Source organism: Colobus angolensis, unplaced genomic scaffold (assembly GCF_000951035.1).
Source record: "Colobus angolensis palliatus isolate OR3802 unplaced genomic scaffold, Cang.pa_1.0 Scaffold294, whole genome shotgun sequence".
Classification (NCBI taxonomy): domain Eukaryota; kingdom Metazoa; phylum Chordata; class Mammalia; order Primates; family Cercopithecidae; genus Colobus; species Colobus angolensis.
Window position 1 is genome coordinate 2,203,867 of NW_012116199.1, and position 21,049 is coordinate 2,224,915.

A 21,049-nucleotide genomic window follows, 5' to 3' on the forward strand; every position below is an offset into this window, starting at 1 on the left:
GCTTGAAAGCCTAATGGAGTTAGTTCTCTACAATCACACTGACCACAAAAAAAATGTTAACAGTAGCCACATATGGAATTTTAAATTTCCCAGTAGCCACGTTAGAAAGTAAAAAGAAACAGGTGATAACAAATACTATAGTATTTTAACTCAATATAACCAAAACACTGTTATTTCAACATGTAACCAATATATGATATCTTTGGAACTTGGTGTTTATTTCACATTTCCAGCATCTTTCAATCCAAAATTGTCACACTTCAAGTGCTAGCTAGCCAAGTGCAGGTAGTGGCTACTGCATTCAATCATATGGGTCTATAGTATAAAACATAGTCAAATGTACTTGTTACAAATGTGACATATTTTCCATTTTTAAAATTTGCTCCATATATGTTTACAGGGATTCATGCAGGGCCAACACAGTCAGTCCTACTGGTTTTTAAAACAGGATGTCCCCAAAATCAGAGTACAGAATCAGGTATCAGTATTCTGGCAAAATGTAAGAAAGTGTTAACTGATTTAGGTAAGTAAAAGCACTGCTAAAAGATGCTAAATCACGACACAGTTCATTACAATATCCTGATAGATCCAGGAGGATTATGAAAATAACAGTTTCCTTAAGAAGCTCAGAAACATACTGTCATCTCCTCTGAGACTCCTTCGTGCACTCTGCTGAGCATGTATGTACTAGTGCTAGGTTCTGGGGTGATGAGTAAGACAGTACCTGTCAAGATGTTTAGGTTCTCCAATCAGGTGAAGACACAGCAAAGCCTTTCTGAGTGGCTGTTACCTAACCCATCTCCAGAGACGCAAAGGCCGACTGACTCAAAGACAAATTTGGTCAGGTCAGCCCAGGCTGCTCAGCAGGCACAAGTGAGAGACATCCCGTGGCCTGTCCTATGCCATCATTTTTTTACTTCACACCAAAAGTAAAAGCAGGCAGTGTGACCGCCACAGTCTTGCCTCAGGCCACCTCCTGCCTGCTTGCAACACCATCCCCTGGGCACCCCTCACTACAGCACTCATCTGAAAGGACTTCCCTGATGAAAGGAACATGCTATTATTAGTGGCCCAGGGTGGAGGTAGAGAGAGGTGCTGCATTACCCCCTTAGCCAAGCACTATAAGCTTTGAAGTGCACACAGGGCAACTCTTAAAGTTATCAAAACTAAGGAGAAAAATAAACACATTTACCTTTCTCTTTATCTAAAGGTGGGAGGATGCTGTTGTCTCGGCAGACCTTGAAATAGATTTCCTGCTCAACTCCTTCGGGAATGGCTCCTTGAGGGATAATTATACTGACGCCAGTTTCTATGGAACTCAGCACGCCACCATTGCTGTTAAATATGCCTCGGGCTGTGGCCACCACAGTATGACCATCTTCATCTTCATCCTCTTCCACAGCTGAAGGACTGAAAGTTCAGAAATGGCTAGTGAGTGAATTCCTGAGAGTACACAGGTGCTTTGCTTTTACTACTACTGTATTACGTGCTTTCATTTTACTTTTGTTTCTCCATATAATCAAGAAGTTACTTTAACAAGATAAGTTTCTGGCAACAGATTTTACTGACAGGATTATCTCAGGGAGTATTATTATCATTATTATTATTTTGAGACAGAATCTCACTCTGCTGCCCAGGCTGGAGTGCAGTGGCACGATCTTGGCTCACTGCAACCTCTGCCTCCCAGGTTCAAATGATTTTTCTGCCTCAGACTCCCGAGTGGCTGGGGCGACAGGCGTGTGCCACCATGCCTGGCTAAGTTTTGTATTTTTAGTAGAGATGGGGTTTCACCATATTGGCCGGGCTGGTCTCAAACTCCTAATCTCATCGTGATCCACCTGCCTCAGCCTCCCAAAGTGCTGGGATTAGAGGCATGAGCCACCGTGCCCGGCTGTTCTTCCATTCTTTTTTTTTTTTTGAGACGGAGTCTTGCTCTGTCGCCCAGGCTGGAGTGCAGTGGCCGGATCTCAGCTCACTGCAAGCTCCGCCTCCCGGGTTTACGCCATTCTCCTGCCTCAGCCTCCCAAGTAGCTGGGACTACAGGCGTCTGCCACCTCGCCCGGCTAGTTTTTTGTATTTTTAGTAGAGACGGGGTTTCACCGGGTTAGCCAGGATGGTCTCGATCTCCTGACCTTGTGATCCACCCGTCTCGGCCTCCCAAAGTGCTGGGATTACAGGCTTGAGTCACCACGCCCGGCCTGTTCTTCCATTCTTAGTGACACAAAACAATGGTGCATCTCACAGCTGACAGCATCTCAGACTTGATAACATCTCCCTAGGATTTTAAGTGCACATGAATATGGTCCTGCCTCAGCATTCCCTGAGGACCAAGTGCCCACCCTGCTGCAGAAGGCAAGGCTTCCAAGGTTCCATGAGCTGAAGACCCTTGTATGGGCACATCTCAAACATTCATGAAAAGAGAGACAGTAGATTAACTTAGTAATCACAGAACACCAAAGGCAAAGGGGATGTGGTATCAATGACTGCTTCAAAAATAGAGACTATTGAGACTTCCTGAAGTACAGTTTTGAGCCAGGGCTTAAAGGTGAGCAGAAAGACCAACAAAACAGAATTACATGAAGGTAGCTGCAGTTTCACTCCAGTATGACTGGGGTGCCAGGGACGACATCGCATGGCACAATATCAAGGGAGCAGAGGGCAGCCTGAGCTGCAGAGCAGCGGTCAACCGTGTTTGTCCCTGACCACCTGTGGATGGGCAGTTAGGAAGGCAGTGGCTGCCATAACCATCCTTGTGCTTGGAAAGCGCTCAGGTGGCCATCCTGATCTTTGGTTCTCCCTGCCTGTAAGTGCTTCTGCTTTACGGTGGCATGAAAATGGAACTGGCTGTAGGAGGGTGAGATGAGCTAATGTGTGGCCAGAATCCATCCGGTCAATCGCCACGGAATGAAAGACAGGAAAGAGGAGCTGCAGGGAGGCTCCAGGAGGGCTTGCTTTGTCTCATTTGCTCAGCCATCTTACTAACTGCTGCTCTTTAAACAGTCAGGGTTATTCTATTTTTCTTCTTAGCATCATTGTGGAACAAATAATGAAAGAGGAACATAGATACTTAACGTTTTTAGATGTCCTCCACATGCCCCCTAACAGCAGATCAGGAGAATACAAGAGGCCATGGCTGGTTAAGAGTATGGGTTCTCAGCTGGGTGCAGTGGCTCACACCTGTAATCCCAGCACTCTGGGAGGCTCACTTGAGCCTGGGAGTTCAAGACCAGCCTGGGCAGCATGGCAAAACCCTGCCTCTACTAAAAATACAAAAACTAGCAGGGCATAGTGGCGCATGCCTGCAGTCCCAGCTACTTGGAAGGCTGAGGCACGAGAATTGCTTGAACCTGGGAGGCGGAGGTTGCAGGTTGCAGAGAGTCGAGATCACGCCACTCCTGCCTGAGTGACAGAGCGAGACTCTGTCTTTAAAAAAAAAAAGAAGGGGGGGGGGCCAGGTGTGGTGGCTCACACCTGTAATCCTAATACTTTCAGAGGACAAGGTGGGTGGATCAGTTGAGGTCAGGAGTTCAAAACCAGCCTGACCAACATGGTGAAACCCTCTCTCTACTAAAAATACAAAAAATTTAGCTGGGCGTGGTGGTGCACGCCTGTAGTCCCAGCTACTCAGGAGGTTGAGGCAGGAGAATGGCCTGAAACCAGGAGGTGGAGGTTGCAGTGAACCAAGATCGCACTACTGCACTCCAGCCTGGGCGACAGAGGGAGACTCTGTCTCCAAAAAAAAAAGGCAAGGGCTCAAAGGTCGGATGACCAGCGGCTAAATCGAGGCTCACCTCACTCTAGCTGTGTGACCCTGGGCAATCTGCTTACTGTCACTCAACCTCAGTTCTTAGTAAAACAGAGATGATGACAATACCTACCAACCATACATGACTGTTAGCTTTATTATTTTACCAACATCTTGTAACTCCTGGAGGACCTTCTATGTAACAGCATTCATTGCAACAACACTCTTTAGTTTAAAGGTTGAGTTAAAAAGATCACTTCAAAGTCCCAAGTCAAATAAACTAAAACAAACTCACATGAGAAAAATCACAGGGGCAATGCTTTGAGCAAAGGCAAAAGTCTTACCTCACAGGAATAGCTTTGGGCACTGTGCTGATATTATTTATTTGATATTTAGGCTTCTCTGCATGGATAGAGAAAGTTTCAACTCCACTGTCAAACTCAGGAGGCTGCGCCAAACTGTGCGACTTCACAAGAGTTTTTGGAGAAGTGGGAGTTTTTGAGGACAAGTCAGGTTTATGTGCAGTTTCACTTGGCAGAAGATTGTGATTGAATTTAGGACTTTCAAACTTGCGTTCAAACGGTCGGGCAGAACTTGTATATGGTTTTGGTGTGAATCGATTGTATGCTGGAGTGACCGTTTTCTGAGTCTGTTCAGTTCCATTAACTGGGGCTTTATCTGGAAAACTTTTCTGGGGATAGAAAGCTGGCTGAGCAGTATCTTCTCGGTTTGGTGGTCTGAAAGTTGCTGGCTTATTCTGAGATGGAGGTGGGTCTGGTTTGGACACTAAGGAATTCTGAAAATCCAATGACACTGAATTACCTGAAAAACAAACATAAGCATTTAAAAACCTTTCTGAAAAAAGGTGTAACAGCCCTCTCCCAGCTTAACTTGTCCTGGTGCTGGAGTCGAGGCCCAAGTGTGGGTGGCACAGCCAGAGCCTGACTCTTGAGCCCTGGAGGTTAGGTGTGATGCTGAGGGATGAGGGCAGCACGGACAGGTAGTACCATGAGTATACCCTGCTGCCCTGGAGTTAGGGTCCAGCTGCTAAGATTCCTGGCCTCCAAAGACTGGTACTACTCTTTGTGAAAACCGGAATGTCCAATAATCATATAATAAGGATACTCACTATTAATTAGAAAAATGTAAAACAAAACCAACCAAAGGCATTAAATACTATTTCACACACACTAGAATGGAAAGACTGAAAAGTGTGATAATGCCAAATGTTGGTTAAGAAGTGGAACCACAGGATTTTTTATGCACCGCCAGAGGCAGTGTAATATAGTACCAACTGAACTCTGAAATAATTAAAGACACTATAAGAGAATTATTAATCCAAATTCCTCATGAACATGGTAATATAATTTATCACAGTATGAGAAGAAAAATCATATGGTCATCTTAATACATGCAGGAAAAACATCTGACCAACTGCTTGCAGCAAACTCTGAATATAGGGGACATCTTAAACATGACAAAGGACATCTATGAAAATCCTACCGCTAACATTCTAAGGGTAAAACATGAAGTCCTTCCTCCTTAAGATCAGGAACTAGCAAAAGAGATCCAATTTCACCACTTATGTTTCAGAGTTCATTGGAGGTCCTGGCCAGTGCAATCAGCAAGAAAAGAAAGAAGGCTAGGTGCTTTGGCTCACGCTTGTAATCCCAGCACCTGAGAGGCTGAGGTGGGCAGATCACCTGAGGTCAGGAGTTTGCGAACAGCCTAGCCTACATGATGAAACCCTGTCTCTACAAAATACACAAAAATTAGCTGGGCGTAGTGGTGTACGCCTGTAGTCTCAGCTACTCGGGAGGCTGAGGCAGGAGAATCACCTGAACCCGAGACGCAGAGGTTGCAGTGAGCTGAGATTGTGCCACTGCACTCCAGCTTGGGCGAGAGCAAGGCTGTGTCTCAAAAAAGAGAGGAAAAAAAAAGAAAAACAGAAAAGGCATAAAGACTGGAAAGTAAGAATTAAAACTGTCTTCATCTGTAAACATAGTCGTGTGTGAAACAAAATCTTAATAAGTCTCAATCCGGAACTATAACACGTCTGTTTGAAGACTCACAAGTCCTGGGAGGTGCCTCCTAAGGGAATAAGAGAGAAGTCTGTGCTACGAAAATGCCTGTTCACGGCAGAAGAGATAAACACTTTGTGTTATATGCTGAGGGCAAAATGTTACACAGCTCTTAAGATGAATAAGCTGGAGCTGTATGTGATCTACCTGGTATGTAAATGCGAAAAGTCAAGCTGCTAATGGGATACATTTTATGTGAAACATCATGGCTTTTCTATTTGGGTGTGTGAAGATAAAACATAACAATACGTTTTACAAACCATCTTTAGATATACTGGCAAACACTACTTCCAGAAGATTCAGAGACTAGCACAAAACAGATTAAAATCTGTTTAGCTAAAAGGCTTGTCCAAAATAATGGTCTTGTAAAAACAGGAGACACACTTTTAACAAAATTCTTAATTTTTACTGTTCCCAGCCCAAAGGTTTCAATCATGTATTTTTTAACGTAAAAACCATTTTGCCTAGAAACCATCAGAATTTTACTTCTTAAGCATTACTGTGTTATAACGTCTACTTCCGAACTTCCTACCTTCACCATGTGCTCCCTTAGAATGTACGTGGAGAGATGCGCTGGTGACAGGTTGAGATGGCTGGGCGTACTGCGAGGGCAATGGAGGAGGAGGGGGAGTGACCTGGAGGGGTTCATAGCGTTTCTCACCAAAAGATCTATCTACACCATCAGCTTCAGGAGGCTTTCCCCTGTTAACAAATGAAGAAAATGCCAACACCTATAAATGGACTCACATTTACAAAACAAGTTCTCATTTCTCCACGTATCTCTAAGTTAAAAAAAACTAGAAATTTCACAATTTATTCTCACGAGTATGGGTAGCTACTCTACCGAAATATAAAAACAGATTCAACCATTTATCGGCACAAGAAATGTCCAGACACACAAATACTTTAAGAATATTAGTAAAACATCCAGAAGATGGCAACCAAAGGCAGGTGAAATTTTGGGTATATTTTAATATTTAATTGTTATTTACAAAAGATAGTAACATTGACAGATTTAAGAAAGTCTTGCAAATATTCTGAAAACATATCATGGCACAAATTTTCCTGAGATTCACTTTTTTTTTTTTTGAGTCAGGGTCTCATTCTGTCGCCCAGAGTGGAGTGCAGTGGCGTGATCTCGGTTCACCGCAACCTCCACCTCCCAGGCTCAAGCGACTCTTCTGCCTCAGCCTCCCGAGTAGCTGGCATTACAGGCGCCAGCCACCACACCTGGTTAATTTTTGTGTTTTTAGTAGAGATGGGGTTTCGCCATGTTGGCCAGGCTGGTCTCAAACTCCTGACCTCAAGTGATCTGCCTGCCTCGGCTTCTTAAAGTGCTGGGATTACAGGCATGAGCCACCGTGCCCGGCCCTAGACCCACTTCTGATTTTGTATCTGGCATCTGGCATACTCGGAGCACTGCAAAAACAGATGTCGCAGACTACGGGTTGGCAAACTTTTTCACTGAAACACCAGAAAGTAAATGTTTCTGGTCTTTTGGTCCATACAGTCTTTGTCACAACTATTCAAACTACGCGGTTAATAGCCTCAAAGCAGCCGCACACAATGGGCATATCTGTGTTTCCGTAAAACCAAAAAAACTGGAGCTTTTACTTTAAAATTTCCCCTTGAGTTACCAGGTCCATTTTTTGGTTAAATGACTGCTAGAGCCGCAGATACTGCTTTATCTTACAAGGTTCATGTAAGTCAAATTGTGCCATGTATGCTTATTTTTTCAGATTGCCAATTGTTAATATGTAACACAAAATTCACACAAATCTTTTTAGAAGACCCATAATTGCAACATTGCCATCTAAACCTTACTGCTGAATGCCAAAGCCGCACTAGCTTTATGTGCACCCACAATAACATACGCATTTGGAATATCCCGGTCATTTTCATACATTTTCATTGAAGAAGTCTCATGATTGGCTTCTTTATCTTGCTTTCATGAATTTAGACTAAGCCCTTGACGATGACATTAAAATCTGAAAGTGCACATAATGCCAGTGACACAGTGAGGGACACCTTACGGAACAGCCTCACATTAATTGCCAGTCTTACCACTTGACGTTCCTTTTCAAGTAGCCATAGCTAGTGTAAGAGCCAAGAAATCTAGGTGATGGCAAAGCAAGCGCAACAGAAACATGAAAGAAAACGGTCAATCTAACTAAGTACATTTGCAGCAAATGGAACTCAAATGTCATTTAAAAATAACCAACATCCATCATTTCACCATAATTTGGTCTATAAAGGAACATATCACTAACTCTCATTTGGCCGAGGAAATTAAAGATAGATAAAACACAGTCACTTAGTTATGCCGTCTGCTGGCCCACCCTCCAGGTACTTTAACTGGTACTGCAGTGAAGAGCAATGTGTTTGAGCTTTGCTCCTTCTGCACCTCTGTTGCAGCTGCTAATAGTGAGCAAAGAAATTTATCAAATCAAAGAGTGGCGATCAAGGATAATCAGCAGGTTCTGAATAAGTGGGAGTGAAATGTCCTATTAAAGAAAAAAAAAAAAAAAAGGCTGGCCAAAAGAAACACTGCAAGTGAAGACACAGGAAAAAGTAACACAACAGAAGAGCTACACTGAGCCCCTGGGAGGGGAATGGTAAATGGACAGATATAAACATGCCTGGCTTGAAACCTGGCCAGACTTCACATGTTCCTTCCTAGCAAGACCTCCTGCATCGGCGATCGTAAGCTGGGCCCTGTGGTGGTGGAGTCTTACTGGTGAAGCTGCATGCTTGATGCTCAGACTCTCTCTCATCTAATGATGTCTCACAAACACAAAAACAACTGAACATCAGTCTCTTACATTTAGTTCTTTAAAAGCTAAAAACCACTATCATTTGAGACCTGGAAGTCTCTGAGTGAGTTGAGTCCTGAAAGGTAGATTTGATAACAAAACATCCCTGGTTGTTCTGAAGAAGTTGACTCCATCTCTGGGCGGAGACACGTGCACAGCCCTGGAGGGACGCTGCTCTTCTTGCACTGTCTTAGAATCCTGGAAACTTCCCATTGACTTTGGAGGTGAAATGTCTAAGCTACTGTCTCCTAACCTTTCCAGTTGTAATCCAGCTCTATGCAACTGTAAGACTGGGTCATCTGCTTGCTTCCTGGGGCATCTGTCCTGTGCTAACAAAGATTATTTTCTGTCTCTAATTCTCACCATTTCTGAGGTGTGTTTTTAAGTGAAGCATAAGCACACATCATCTGGAGGAAGAAAATTTTGCCATTCCTGTATTTTACCGAAAGAAAGAAATGCCTGAAGGCAGTCTATTTAGTGACAAACAGTAAATGGTTTTGAAATGCAGGACAGAGTTCTACATTTTAAGCTACTTTCCAGTTGATGAAGTTGTACTCATTGGATAAGAGGATGAAAAACCATTACAAGGGGAAGTTACAGAAACAACTTCCCTCTTAGTTATCTTCCATGACCCTTATTCTCCTTTCCAATTCTCTAACCATTAAATACCTATATAGGAAAATGTAGCACAATTATAAAGAGTTTCAATTTCACACTACAAAGGAAAAAAAAGTATACTGGTATCCATCCCAAATTACACTTTTCTCACTCACAGCAGCAGGGAGTAAAATCAAACTGAGTTCTGAGTAAATTCACAAAGACAGATGTCATCTATTTCACAACATATCCCTGTGAAAACAATGACCAGGTAATACAGGTTCCTTCCAGAGCTGTGTTAATGAAAAGGAGGGTGGTGGATGCACCTAGTACACCACGCCGTTTTGAGCTTCATTCACTCAACAATTATTAAGCCCCCACTGTATGCAAGGCAATGTTCTACACCCTGAAGTTATACATCACAAATAAGCTAAGTCTTCTCTCTAGAAAAACAAAGCAAACATGCATTTCAGTCGATTCCCTGGCAAAACAGTTTACTTTTTAGATCTAAATATAATCCTTTTTTTTTTTTTGAGACAGAGTCTCAAAAAAAAGGCTAGAGTGCAGTGGCAGGATCTCAGCTCACTGCAAGCTCTGCCTCCCGGGTTCATGTCATTCTCCTGCTTCAGCCTCCCGAGTAGCTGGGACTACCTACGGGCGCCCGCCACCACGCCCAGCTAATTTTTTGTATTTTTAGTAGAGATGGGGTTTCACCATATTAGCCAGGATGGTCTCAATCTCCTGACCTCATGATCCGCCCACCTCGGCCTCCCAAAGTGCTGGCATTACAGGCGTGAGCCACTGGGCCTGGCCATATAATCTTTTAAGGTTGTATTCTATTTACCAAGTATGTAAAACGATAAATAAGAGATATCTTTAAACTACACCCATGAACCTTCTTCTGACAGGAATGAATGTGTTTAATGGTGTTTAGTAAAAATAATAACTAAAGGGTACACCCAAAGGTGAGCTCCTAAGGCTCAGTGCCTAGCTCACTTTAGGCTAGACACCATTTAGATGCTACTGTGATAACTGTAAATGAACTCCCGTAACACTGTAAACGTAAACGAATTCCTAATGACAAATCCACATCAGTTTTTGTTCTTGTGGGTTTTTTTCTGTTGAGGTATGAACCCAGCTGTGCGCCTGTGTGGGTTTACATTGTGCCTAGCTCACTTCAGTCTAGATATCATCTAGATGCCACAACCCCTTTCTAGTGTTGTGCTAACGGGTGGTTCACAACACTAGTGCAAGACACGATTTGCATTTAATATAACCCCCACTGCAGCACTCTCAGTTTGCATTTGTATTCTCATAAACTGCTTTCTTCTGTAAACATAAAGCCTTAAACATAGGAGAGTGAAAAAAATGTTTTAAGTCTTCACTTCGAATGATGTCTTAGAAAAAGCAGTGGTAATTAAAATTAGGTTTTAATGTTAGTGGTTTTAAAGTACATTCTAAAACAATTTTCACACAATAGTAAATGACAAATAATTTCCCAAGATAATCCCAAGTCCACACAACTAATTAAGGAAAAATCTAGGTGCTTTTAATCTAGACACAATACTATGTGTGATGAATTCTAATACGTCAATCTGCCTGGGTACTGCTATGAACGGATTTTCCAGGTTTTATGCCCCCAGTCAGTTGAGGGGAGATGGTCTTGGGAGGGCCTGGCCTAATCAGTAGAGCCCTCTGAATGAGAATTTAGGCCTTCCGTGATCTCACACACTGCAGTAGCTCAAAATCTTCCCTTCCTGACCAACTGCCCTCTGAAACACGACTTGCTTAGCCAGCCCCTGTAACTGTGTACATGGATTTCTTTTGACAAATCCACATCTGTTTTTGCTCTTGCAGGTTTTGTTCTGCTGAGGTATGAAGCCTGTGTGGGCTTAGACCCAACTATCAGTACCAAATTCTCTTATCAGTCAGGGTTCAACCAGACACACAGCACCAGCAGGAGACACAAACCCACGCAGGCACAAGAAAGGAGAACAAACTAACATGAAACCCGGGGATGAGCAAACAGAGGGGAGCAGCAAGCCCAGGGAAAAGATGACTGGGAGTCAAGAAACTTGGGTTCAGTCCCAGCTCTGCCCTGTCATTTTCCCTCACCTGTAAAACTGGATCAGAAATCTTATAAAAACAAAAAACCTCTTCAGTACAAACAGGATTCTCCTCACATCTGTTTTTACATTTAAAAAATAAAAACAGAAAAGAAAAAGAACCAGCATGAGGTCATTATGTGTGTGTACAGAAGTGAAGACTGATGATTACCTAACAATGAGGGTCCTTGTAGTTGACACCGTCTTCCGTCAAAACCCTGGGATGTTAGGCATCTTTGTGAATGCAAAAACTGTGTGCATCTAACAGCAGACTTTAAAAGCAAAACATACATTCCACAACTAAAAAAGCATGTACAATGCTGAACCACTAGAGCCTACAGAAATCATATATTACATTTAAACTATTTTTCTTCAAAATATATTGAACTGCACGAGATTAATATGCTGCATCCTATTTTTTAAAAGCCAGGTGAAATAGCTTACTTTGAAGAATAACTAGAAAAATTTGATTGATTCTGAGAATGAGCTGGCTTTGCAGGCTCGGAGAGATGGCTGGCAGCAATGTGTGCAGCAGGCTTATTCTCAAAACTTCTTCGGTCAAAGTATGAGAGCTGTTTTCGATAATATTCTTCATCTTCTTCAGGGTCATAATGATTTGACCGAACGATATCTTCAGGTGGCTTCAGTTGAGGCTTTTGAGGTTCTGGGATCCTAACAGATAATGAATGACAAATGGAACACCTTTTTAGATATTAATGTTATGAAGGAAGTAGAATACGTAAATCTTACCTTGACCAAAAGGTCAATAATTACTAACTGCTGTGATTACTGAGGATCTGAGCAGTCCAACAGTTAGAATGGATATTTCAAATCCCATGTCCTCACAGAGTATACTCAAAAGGCAGCCTCCTTCTGGCTCATGAGTCCTTTAACACAATTTAATAAGCTAAACGATTATATGATTAGGGGACAGCAGTTTAGAAGTAGTTAATCAGAAAGACAAAGGGGAATGCAACCAGGACAGTGAGCATCTTGAGAAGTACATATACGAAGGTCAAGAACAGTAAATGACAGACTTTAAGAACTTTCACAGGGATTTTTAAGAACCCAGTCTAGGATCTCAATGATTCTCATACGAACGAATAACTCTATATGGTCTAAAGTTCTAGAAGGCATAGAAAGCAGATGAGGAAGAAGGCAAGTCACTAAGTAAACGCATATTAGACAGTTCTCTTCTTTATCATAAGTGCAACCATATATTCAGGCAAAAAAAAAAAATCAGAAGAACTGTATTCAAATCTAATCTGTCACTTATTGGCAGTGCAATGAGGCCATGGGAAAAAGCTCAGGCTGAGGAGCAGCGGGCCAGGTTTCTCTTCCAGCTCTAAGAAGTCTTGTAAGCTACTTGACCCCTCTCAGCCTCAGTATCTCTCTCTACAATGCAGAACAACACTGTCACCTCATTATGCTGATGTGCTTAGCACAAGGGCAAGCACCCGATGCACACTCACTGAATGATTTAGTTATCTTAACCAGTCTGAGTCTGTTTCCTCACCACTGGAAACTAAGAGTTCACATGTTGAAAAGCACTTTTAAAACTAAAAAACGTAATACAAATGTCAGAGCTTAAAAATGTTTATTTAATCATCTGCTTGGAGACTATCCTTCCGAAAGTTTGCTAAAGGTATAAAGATTTGTCAGAAAAGGCATAATAAAGTTCTACTTTTTTTTTTTTTTTCTTAGAATCACTGTTTAGGAGAGCTGATAGTTTGTATTTAAGGACAAACTCCTCCTATTCACACCTCTCCTCTACTAACACAGTGAAAGGTTTTCTCATTGACTAAGAGGGATAAATTCCTGGTCAGTTCTATGCCACAAAGGGCGCAAAGTGCACTCACCTGTACAGAGTTTTGTCATGTTCACTGAATTGATTCTGAGAAGTGGGTTTGGGACCAATGATGGGAGCACCTGAAGGTTTAGATGCTACTTCTGGAGGCTGTTTAGGAAAAAAAAAAAAGACAAATATGCCTAAGGAACAGATAATTACAGAACAGATGTCATGTAATGGGGGAGGCGAGAGCTAAGAAGCCTTTTAAACTGTGTGCCTATGCGCATCCAAGGCAGTAAAGACATTTTACCTTAAAAGTGGCAGTGTCATTGACATCCTTCTTGGTCTCTAAGGATGCAGATCTTTTGTTTTCAAACATCTTAACTCTGGTGAGGACAGACTGTGGCTTCATCGCTGGATCTTCCTCTTCTTCAGTTTGAGTTGGGGGTGGAGGCAGCGGTTTGGTATTTGAAGACAGAGCTTCTGGCTTATGCTGAGATGAAGGTATCAGCGGAGGGACAGCTGCAGCACCATGGAGAGGCTCAAAATGACCTGCTCTAGAGGTAAATCCTTGGGGTGGGACTTGCTCGTAACTGCGTGAATATTGCTCAAAATACTGCTTGGGCTCTGCGGGCTTGGGCCCTGCTGAAGGGTAGGGCTGGGTTTCCGGCCTGTGTCTACCATGCGTGTCATACCCAGGAGCTGGCTGCTCTTCGTGCCGCAGGGCAGGCGCTCTAGGTGCCTGTTCGTAACGTGGTCTGCTGTCACAGGACAGAGGGGCTGGCTCTTCAAAACGTGGAAAGTACCCACGTTCTGAGGACTCTTCCGCATGCTGTCTGGAGTCAGGGTCTCGAGAGTGCGGATTATCAAAAGGTGGCCGAGACGGGTAGGGCTGTTTGTCATCATAATATGACCACTGTTCTTCATACATGGGGACGCGATCTTCGTATCGCAGACGGTGTTCATAGGTTCGCGAAAACTGGTCCGCATAGCTTGAGGACTCGTATCTGTATGTGGGCTGCTCAAGGTCTCTGCTGGCTTGTTTCTCTACGTATGGGAGTTGGGGTTCGTAGGTCAGATTAGGCTCTTTGTCTGGCCTGTGCCCTGGATGACCAATGGCTGGCTGTTTCAAAACATGGTTTTGTCTCATCATTTCCTCGGGATATGGATCCTTTCTGTATACCTGTATAAAAAATTCACATTTAAGGACAAAGTCTTGTTTTTAATTCTAGTCTATTTTATTAGACTATGATTCAATATTAAACTATGATTTAATATGTGAAAATGGTACGTTTTACCATTTATTATCAGGATAGACAAGATTAGTGGAAAATGCTGGTTTAAGTGAAAGCTCAAAATTTATAATGCAGGTAGGGGCTTTTATATTTCAGCATGTGCTAAACAGTGAGTTAAGATAAATATTAAATTTAGTAGAAAATTAACGCACTAAACTATTGATTACACTTCATTTTGACACTGAAAAATCCTAAAGAAAATTTATGGGCATCATAATCTGTGTTAACATAAATATGTTTACGATGGGTTTCGATTACATATTAAGGAATTCTGGAAGATACTGAAAGCCAAAAATAAAACTAATAAACAATAAGCACAAATCTCAATTAAAAGGCCTGTTTTCAAATAATCAGTATACCAATGGAAGCCATGCAAACTACAAAACTGAAATGATTTGTATTGATTTGAAAGCATTACAGTGTACAAGCCCGCAGTAAAAAAGCAAAAGGAACACTTAAAGGGCAAAGCAAAAATGATCATGTGCCAGATTGATGGAGAGCAACAAATTAGTGCAACACCGCAGCACAGGTACCTTTGTTGGATCTACATGCGACGACAATGATGGTTCTTGATCTCTTAGCATTATGTGAGCTGCCTCAGTACTTGGTGTTCTTAAAGAATCAGCTTGTGGTGAGTAAGTGGTGGAAGGAGCTGGGGTGGGCTCCTCCAGTCTGACATTAGTTAAATTTACATTATGATTAACAGCAGAGGTTGATGATGCTGGGTTTGTTTCAGGCGAAAGGTAAGGGACTGGAGATGAAGCTTCTGCTTTCTGTGAAGTGTTTAAAATATTTTAAATATAGTGTTTCTGTTTACTGCTAACTTCCCACTTCAATTTATAGTGATTGGTAGACATACATTTTAAGTGTGCTGAGTAACAAAACTACGACCTCATGCCCTAAACTTTTCGGGAAAAAAAAAAAAATCCAGTACATTGCTGTGTTAAGACAAACACACAAAATTTAGAATTAAGTCCTTGGTACTCTCAAATTGAAATTGAAGATTAATTCTTAATCTGGAGAAAGGACAACATATATATTTTTAATTCCATCACCACATTCTAAAATTTAATAATGCACCTCTATCTACAAAACGTTGAATGTTTGCTGCTTACCTGTTGAGAGGCTGGCTTAAATCCAGGGGAGTCTATTCTATGAATTGGTTGTGGCTGCGCTTGTGGTGAGTAAGGAGGATATGTTTGGTTTTCATGATGCATTCCAGAGGAGTCCTCTCTTACAGGCTCAGAGGACCGTGTAATGGCAGACTCCGGTGGAGTCCCAACCTCATCATTAAGAGTTTCATCTAGTTCTTGATCAGTGTAGGCCCCGCCTTCTGTGTCTGTGTCTTCATAGTCAGAAGTGTGTCTACTGTCCGTGCTATACATTGAGTATTCACTACCTGGAGCTGACAGGTAGGACAGACGATCATCATGCAAATCAAGGTCATCACTTGTAGCACCATCCGCCTGGGTCAAATAAAAGTAAATTACAAATTTTATTCAGTAGTTCTTTAAGAGATGGCCTTTATCGTATAAGGGAGATTGAAAAGGATATCTTTCTCTGGAGAAGTCACATCTACTTCTTGAAACTTCTGGTAAGGAAAAGTCAAGAAGATTGCACAAGCACACACACAGACACACAGAGCACCCCTTGAGATCTGAAGGGCATGGATGAAGGAAACAGTGGCTGGTAAGCCAGGACAGTCAGACTCCAGGGCCCAGCCCCGGAAGACGACGAAGAAACCCTGACACTGCTCAGATTTATAGAACCTACTCACTAGCTCTTCAGCCCTTTTAAGCAAGGGGAAGAGGGAGAATTACCAAACTAAGCTCACAGAAACAAGGACACGCTGACAGAACAGCACATAGGAGAATACCTATGAAATAAACCCAACAGTTCAAAAGTTGAACAAGAGCTAATATATTTATGTTTAGGAAACAACTGATATGGTATGGATTCGTGTTCCCACCCAAATCTCATGTTGAATTGTAATCCCCAGTGTTGGGGGAAGGGCCTGGTGGGAGGTGACTGGATCATGGGGGTGGTTTCTAATGGTTTAGCATCATCTCCCTCACACTGTCTTGTGGTAGAATTCTCCCAAGATGTTTTTTTAAGTGGGCAGCACCTCCCCCACTCCCTTCCTCCTGTTCCAGTCATGTAAGACATGCTTCCTTCCCCTTCCACCATGACTGCAAGTTGCCTGAGGCCTCCCCAGAAGTAGGAGCCTGTACAGCCTGCAGAACTGTGAGCCAATTAAACCTTTTCTTTATAAACGACCCAGTCTGAGATGGTTCTTTATCGCAGTGTGAGAATGGACTAATACAGTAAATTGGTACCAGAGAAGTAGGACATTGCCAAAAAGATATCTGAAAATGTGGAAGCAGCTTTGGAACTGGGTAATGGGCAGAGGTTGAGACAGTTTGGAGGGCTCAAAAGAGACAGAAAAATGAGGGAAAGTTTGGAATTTCCTAGAGACTTGTAGAAATGTTTTGACCACAATGCTGATAGTGATATGGACAATAAAGTTCAGGCTGTGGAAGTCTCAGACAGAGAAGAACTTACCGGGAACCGGAGTAAAGGTCATTAATTCTTGCTATGCTTTAGCAAAGAGACTGGCGGCACTGTGCCCCTGCTCTAGTGATCTGTGGAACTTTGAACTTGAGATAGATGATTTAGGGTATCTGGTGGAAGAAATTTCTAAACAGCAAAGCATTCAAGAAGCGACCTGGCTGCTTCTAACAGCATGTGTTCATATGTGTGCACAAAGAGATTATCTGAAACTGGAACTCATATTTAAAAGGGAAGCAGAGCATAAAAGTTTGGAAAATTCGTAGCCTGGCCATGTGGTAAAAAATAAAAACCAATTTTCTGGGGAGGAATTCAAGCTGGCTGCAGAAATCTGCTAAGTAAGGAGGGGCAGAATGTTAACAGCCAAGACAATGGGGGAAAATGTCTCCAAGGCATTTCGGAGACCTTTGTGGCAGCCCCTGCCATCTCAAGCCCCCTCCATCTCAAGCCTGGAGGCCTAGAAGGGAAAAATGGTTTTGTGAGCCAGGCCCGGCCCTGCTGCTCTGTGCAGCCTCGACACATGGTGCTCTGCATTATGGCTGCTCTAGCTCCAGACATGGTCAAAAGGGGCCAAGTTACAGCTAAGGCTGTTGCTTCAGAGGGTGCAAGCCCTAAGCCTTGGCAGCTTCGACATGGTGCTAAGTCTGTGGGTGTACAGAGGCAGACAGCAGAGGCTTGGGAGCCTCTGCCTAGATTTCAGAGATGTATGGAAATGCCTGGATGTCCAGGCAGAAGTCTGCTGCAGGAGCAGAGCCCTCATGGAGAACCTCTAGGGCAATGTGGAAGGAAAATGTGGGGTTGGAGCCCCCACACAGAGTCCCCACTGGGGCACTGCCTAGTGGAGCTGTGAGAAGAGGGCCACTGTCCTCCAGATCCTAGAAAGGTAGGTCTGCCAACAGCATGCACCATGCACCTGGAAAAGCCATAGGCACTCAATGCCAGTCCATGAAAGCAGCTGTGGGGGCTGTGCCCTGCATGGCTTCAAAGGCCTTGGAAGCCCACCCCTTGCATCAGTGTAGCCTGGGTGTGAACTGAGGAGTCAAAGGAGATTATTTTGGAGCTTTAAGATTTGATGACTAATCTAGTTACTTTTGGAATTGCATGGGGACCGGAGGCCCTTCATTTTGGCAGATTTCTCCCTTTTCAAAGGAAGTATTTACCCAATGCTTATATCCCCTTTGTCTCTTGGAAGTAACTAACTTGTTTTTGATTTTACAGGCTCCTAGGTAGAAGGGAGTAGCCTTGTCTCAGATGAGACTTTCAACTTTTGAGTTAATGCTGAAATGAATTAAGACTTTGGGACACTGTTGGGAAGGCACCATTCTATTTTGCAAAGTGAGGAGGACGTGAAATTTGGGAGGGACCAGCGACAGAATGATATGGTTTGGATTTGTATCCCCACCCCAATCTCATGTTGAATTATAATTCCCAGTGTTGGAGTGGGGCCTGGTAGGGGATGATTGGATCATGAGGGCAGTTTCTAATGGTTTAGCACCATCCCCCTAGTGCTATCTTGTGATAAGAGTTCTCCCAAGATCGGTCTGTTTAAAAGTGTGCAGCACTCCCCCCTTCTCTCTCTTCCTTCTGCTCCAACCATGTAATTAAGACATGCTTATTTCCCCTTCACTGTCTGCCATAAGTTTCCTGAGGCCTCCCCAGAAGCAGAAGCCTGTACAGCCCACAGAAGTGTGAGCCAATTAAATCTCTTTTCTTTATAAATTACCCAGTCTCAGGTAGTTCTTTACAGCAGTTCAAGAGTAGACTAAAACAACCTGTTAAACATTTGGCCCTTAAAGCTGTTATGAAACACAATGGAAAATCATCACCTACGTGGTGGTTGCCACATTAAGAAGAAATTCTTTATTATTTTTCATAGAAGCAGTATCCAACGGATGGAGAGGGAAAAATACAGTAATGCTTTTCTTTTGCAAGTAATTAAGAACTCAGTTTCTAATAGTTTATGCTGATTGTCTTCTGAGTAGATCAGAAAGAAAGTGAGAAGTATTTGAGGGAAAGGAAGCTATAGAGTTGCAATCAACAGGTTATCACTGGACACTAATGTGACACCAGTACCTGGATTAAAAAGAACACTCCCTGAAGACCCTGCCTACACACTGTGCTCAGTCATGACAGCTGAAGGATCTGGAATCCAGAAATCAGAAAGTATTTCTTCCACTTCAGCATGGACTGAAGGACAAACATAAAACTCTTGTCCTCCAGGAAGATGCATTGCTATTAACTAGCAGGTTTGGTGTGGCTCTGCAGGTCTGCTGTGCCAGAAGCACGGTCTTGGGAGTCAAACTGCCTGAAGGGAGCTTTCCATGCAGTCCCCAAACTTGGCTTGTTAAGACTCTGACCTTGAGCACGACCTTCCTGATAAGAAAGACTAGGGTGTGTCAGGTCTCCCCATGCTCTGGTTTTCGAGAGAGTACCTGCCAGGCTGGGCTGGGGAGAGTGGGAATCCAGGGATCTATCCTGGTAGAGCACAATCTCTCTGATCAAGTCTCAATGGCTTCCAAACTCGGTAATAGCTGTTGCAGAAGAAAAGTCTTCTTGCTATCTACTCTAATCTTTAACTTGCCAGGGTTCTGAATACTATAATCCAGTAGCCACTCAAGGAAACATTGAAAGTCCAGGCAAAAATAACTTAGAACTAATCAATCCACTTAGTTTTTGCAGCTGGTTTGAAATGCGTATGTGAGCAAGAACGATGAGTTGTTTTGAACTAGGAAATATGTTAAGAAAGCCTCAGGATGACTTTTCCTGGTTTAGCAGGGAACATATAAGACTGTTAGATCTTGTAAAAAGGAACTCTTTCTAGCAATTAGGTCAAAATAGTTGGTTCAGGAAAGTCAATGTGAAATGGAGTGGTTTTAGTTTAAGAATCTATTCTATGAAATATACTTGAAAGGAAGGGGACAGGAAGATAAACCTTAAGTTGTAACAGTGTTTTCTGCCTTACAAGATGCATCAGTTTAGCCTGATAATAACCTGTTTTTCCTCACATAAAAAGCTATAAAATTGGACCTTTATTTTAAAACCAAGCAAAGAAAGCAGACAAGAATATCACTAAAAGAAATTATAAAAAATTAAGATTTGTAGATTTTAAAAAAGCCTCTCAGGTAGTAGACATGTATACTTTGTGCATTTTGGGAAAACATTTATAGACTAATTTCATTTTAAGAATTCACTAGTGCAAGCTATTAACACATTGGACCTGACAAAGGATGTTAACAGAATTGTGTTGCTATAGAAGGTTAGTATGAAGAAGACTACAATCCTCTCAAGTGCTGCAAAAGTAGAAATTAGTAATAGCGTGTTCCTGTAAAGTGGTGTGGTTTGTTTCCACCTTCATTTTCCTATCAAGTTCCAGATGATATTCAGAGTGGTCTTAGGCTCTTATATACATGGTCCATCCCCCAGACTGGTTCACAAAGAGAAAAACCATAGTTCTGACACCTTACTACACGTGAGAACAATAGACACTGCCTCTCAGTGTTAATAGCTCTCCTTGCAGAGGCTGTGTATGTCTGGGTAGGGGACATGGGGGGTCCTAAGCATGCAGCATGCACTCTCAGAGCCATCTGTAGCCACAGCCAGGCAGAGGAAAATAGGGACCATGCGGGGGCAAAACACAACAAAAACCAAACCAACAAGAAGTACAAAAAAACAAAATAAAAACCAGAGATATTCTCAATCTTCCCTAATAACCAAAACTTATTGCACTGATCTGAAAAAGGTAAAAGACATTTAAAAAAAAAAAAAAGCTTCCTTCAATGGTGTACTCAGAGGAAACGATTAACTCTCCAGACAAAATAAACAGAACTTCCCATCAAAGATTGCTATAAAACCAGAAAGACTGACAATAGAAAGTAGTTATTTTAAAGCTGGCCATTTGGACATATAGAAAACAAAATTCAAAGCCAGGAAGGAGCTAATACTTTGTTCAATATCTCCCAGTATGTTGTAAGAATATTAATAGGTGTTGAGTGAAAAATAAATGTGAGGAAATGCATGTAGTGGGCTTTTTAACTTTTAAGATGTCTCAGAGCCTTT

The 21,049-nt window shown here is 42.5% G+C and overlaps 1 protein-coding gene across 2 annotated transcripts in view; it reads right to left on the reverse strand.

Annotated features, from left to right (window-relative positions):
* TJP1 (tight junction protein 1) overlaps positions 1 to 21,049 on the reverse strand; it is a 274,337-nt gene that overhangs the window by 4,261 nt on the left and 249,027 nt on the right. Inside the window, exons 19-26 of one of the 2 annotated variants that reach the window (XM_011949255.1) lie at positions 15,541 to 15,891; positions 14,959 to 15,198; positions 13,441 to 14,313; positions 13,201 to 13,298; positions 11,786 to 12,013; positions 6,359 to 6,528; positions 4,090 to 4,567; positions 1,193 to 1,410 (exon numbers count right to left, since the gene is read on the reverse strand). In XM_011949255.1, coding sequence (XP_011804645.1) covers positions 1,193 to 1,410; positions 4,090 to 4,567; positions 6,359 to 6,528; positions 11,786 to 12,013; positions 13,201 to 13,298; positions 13,441 to 14,313; positions 14,959 to 15,198; positions 15,541 to 15,891 — 2,656 coding nt within the window. The remainder of the gene's footprint in view (positions 1 to 1,192; positions 1,411 to 4,089; positions 4,568 to 6,358; positions 6,529 to 11,785; positions 12,014 to 13,200; positions 13,299 to 13,440; positions 14,314 to 14,958; positions 15,199 to 15,540; positions 15,892 to 21,049) is intronic. The other variant, XM_011949256.1, reaches the window with a different exon arrangement.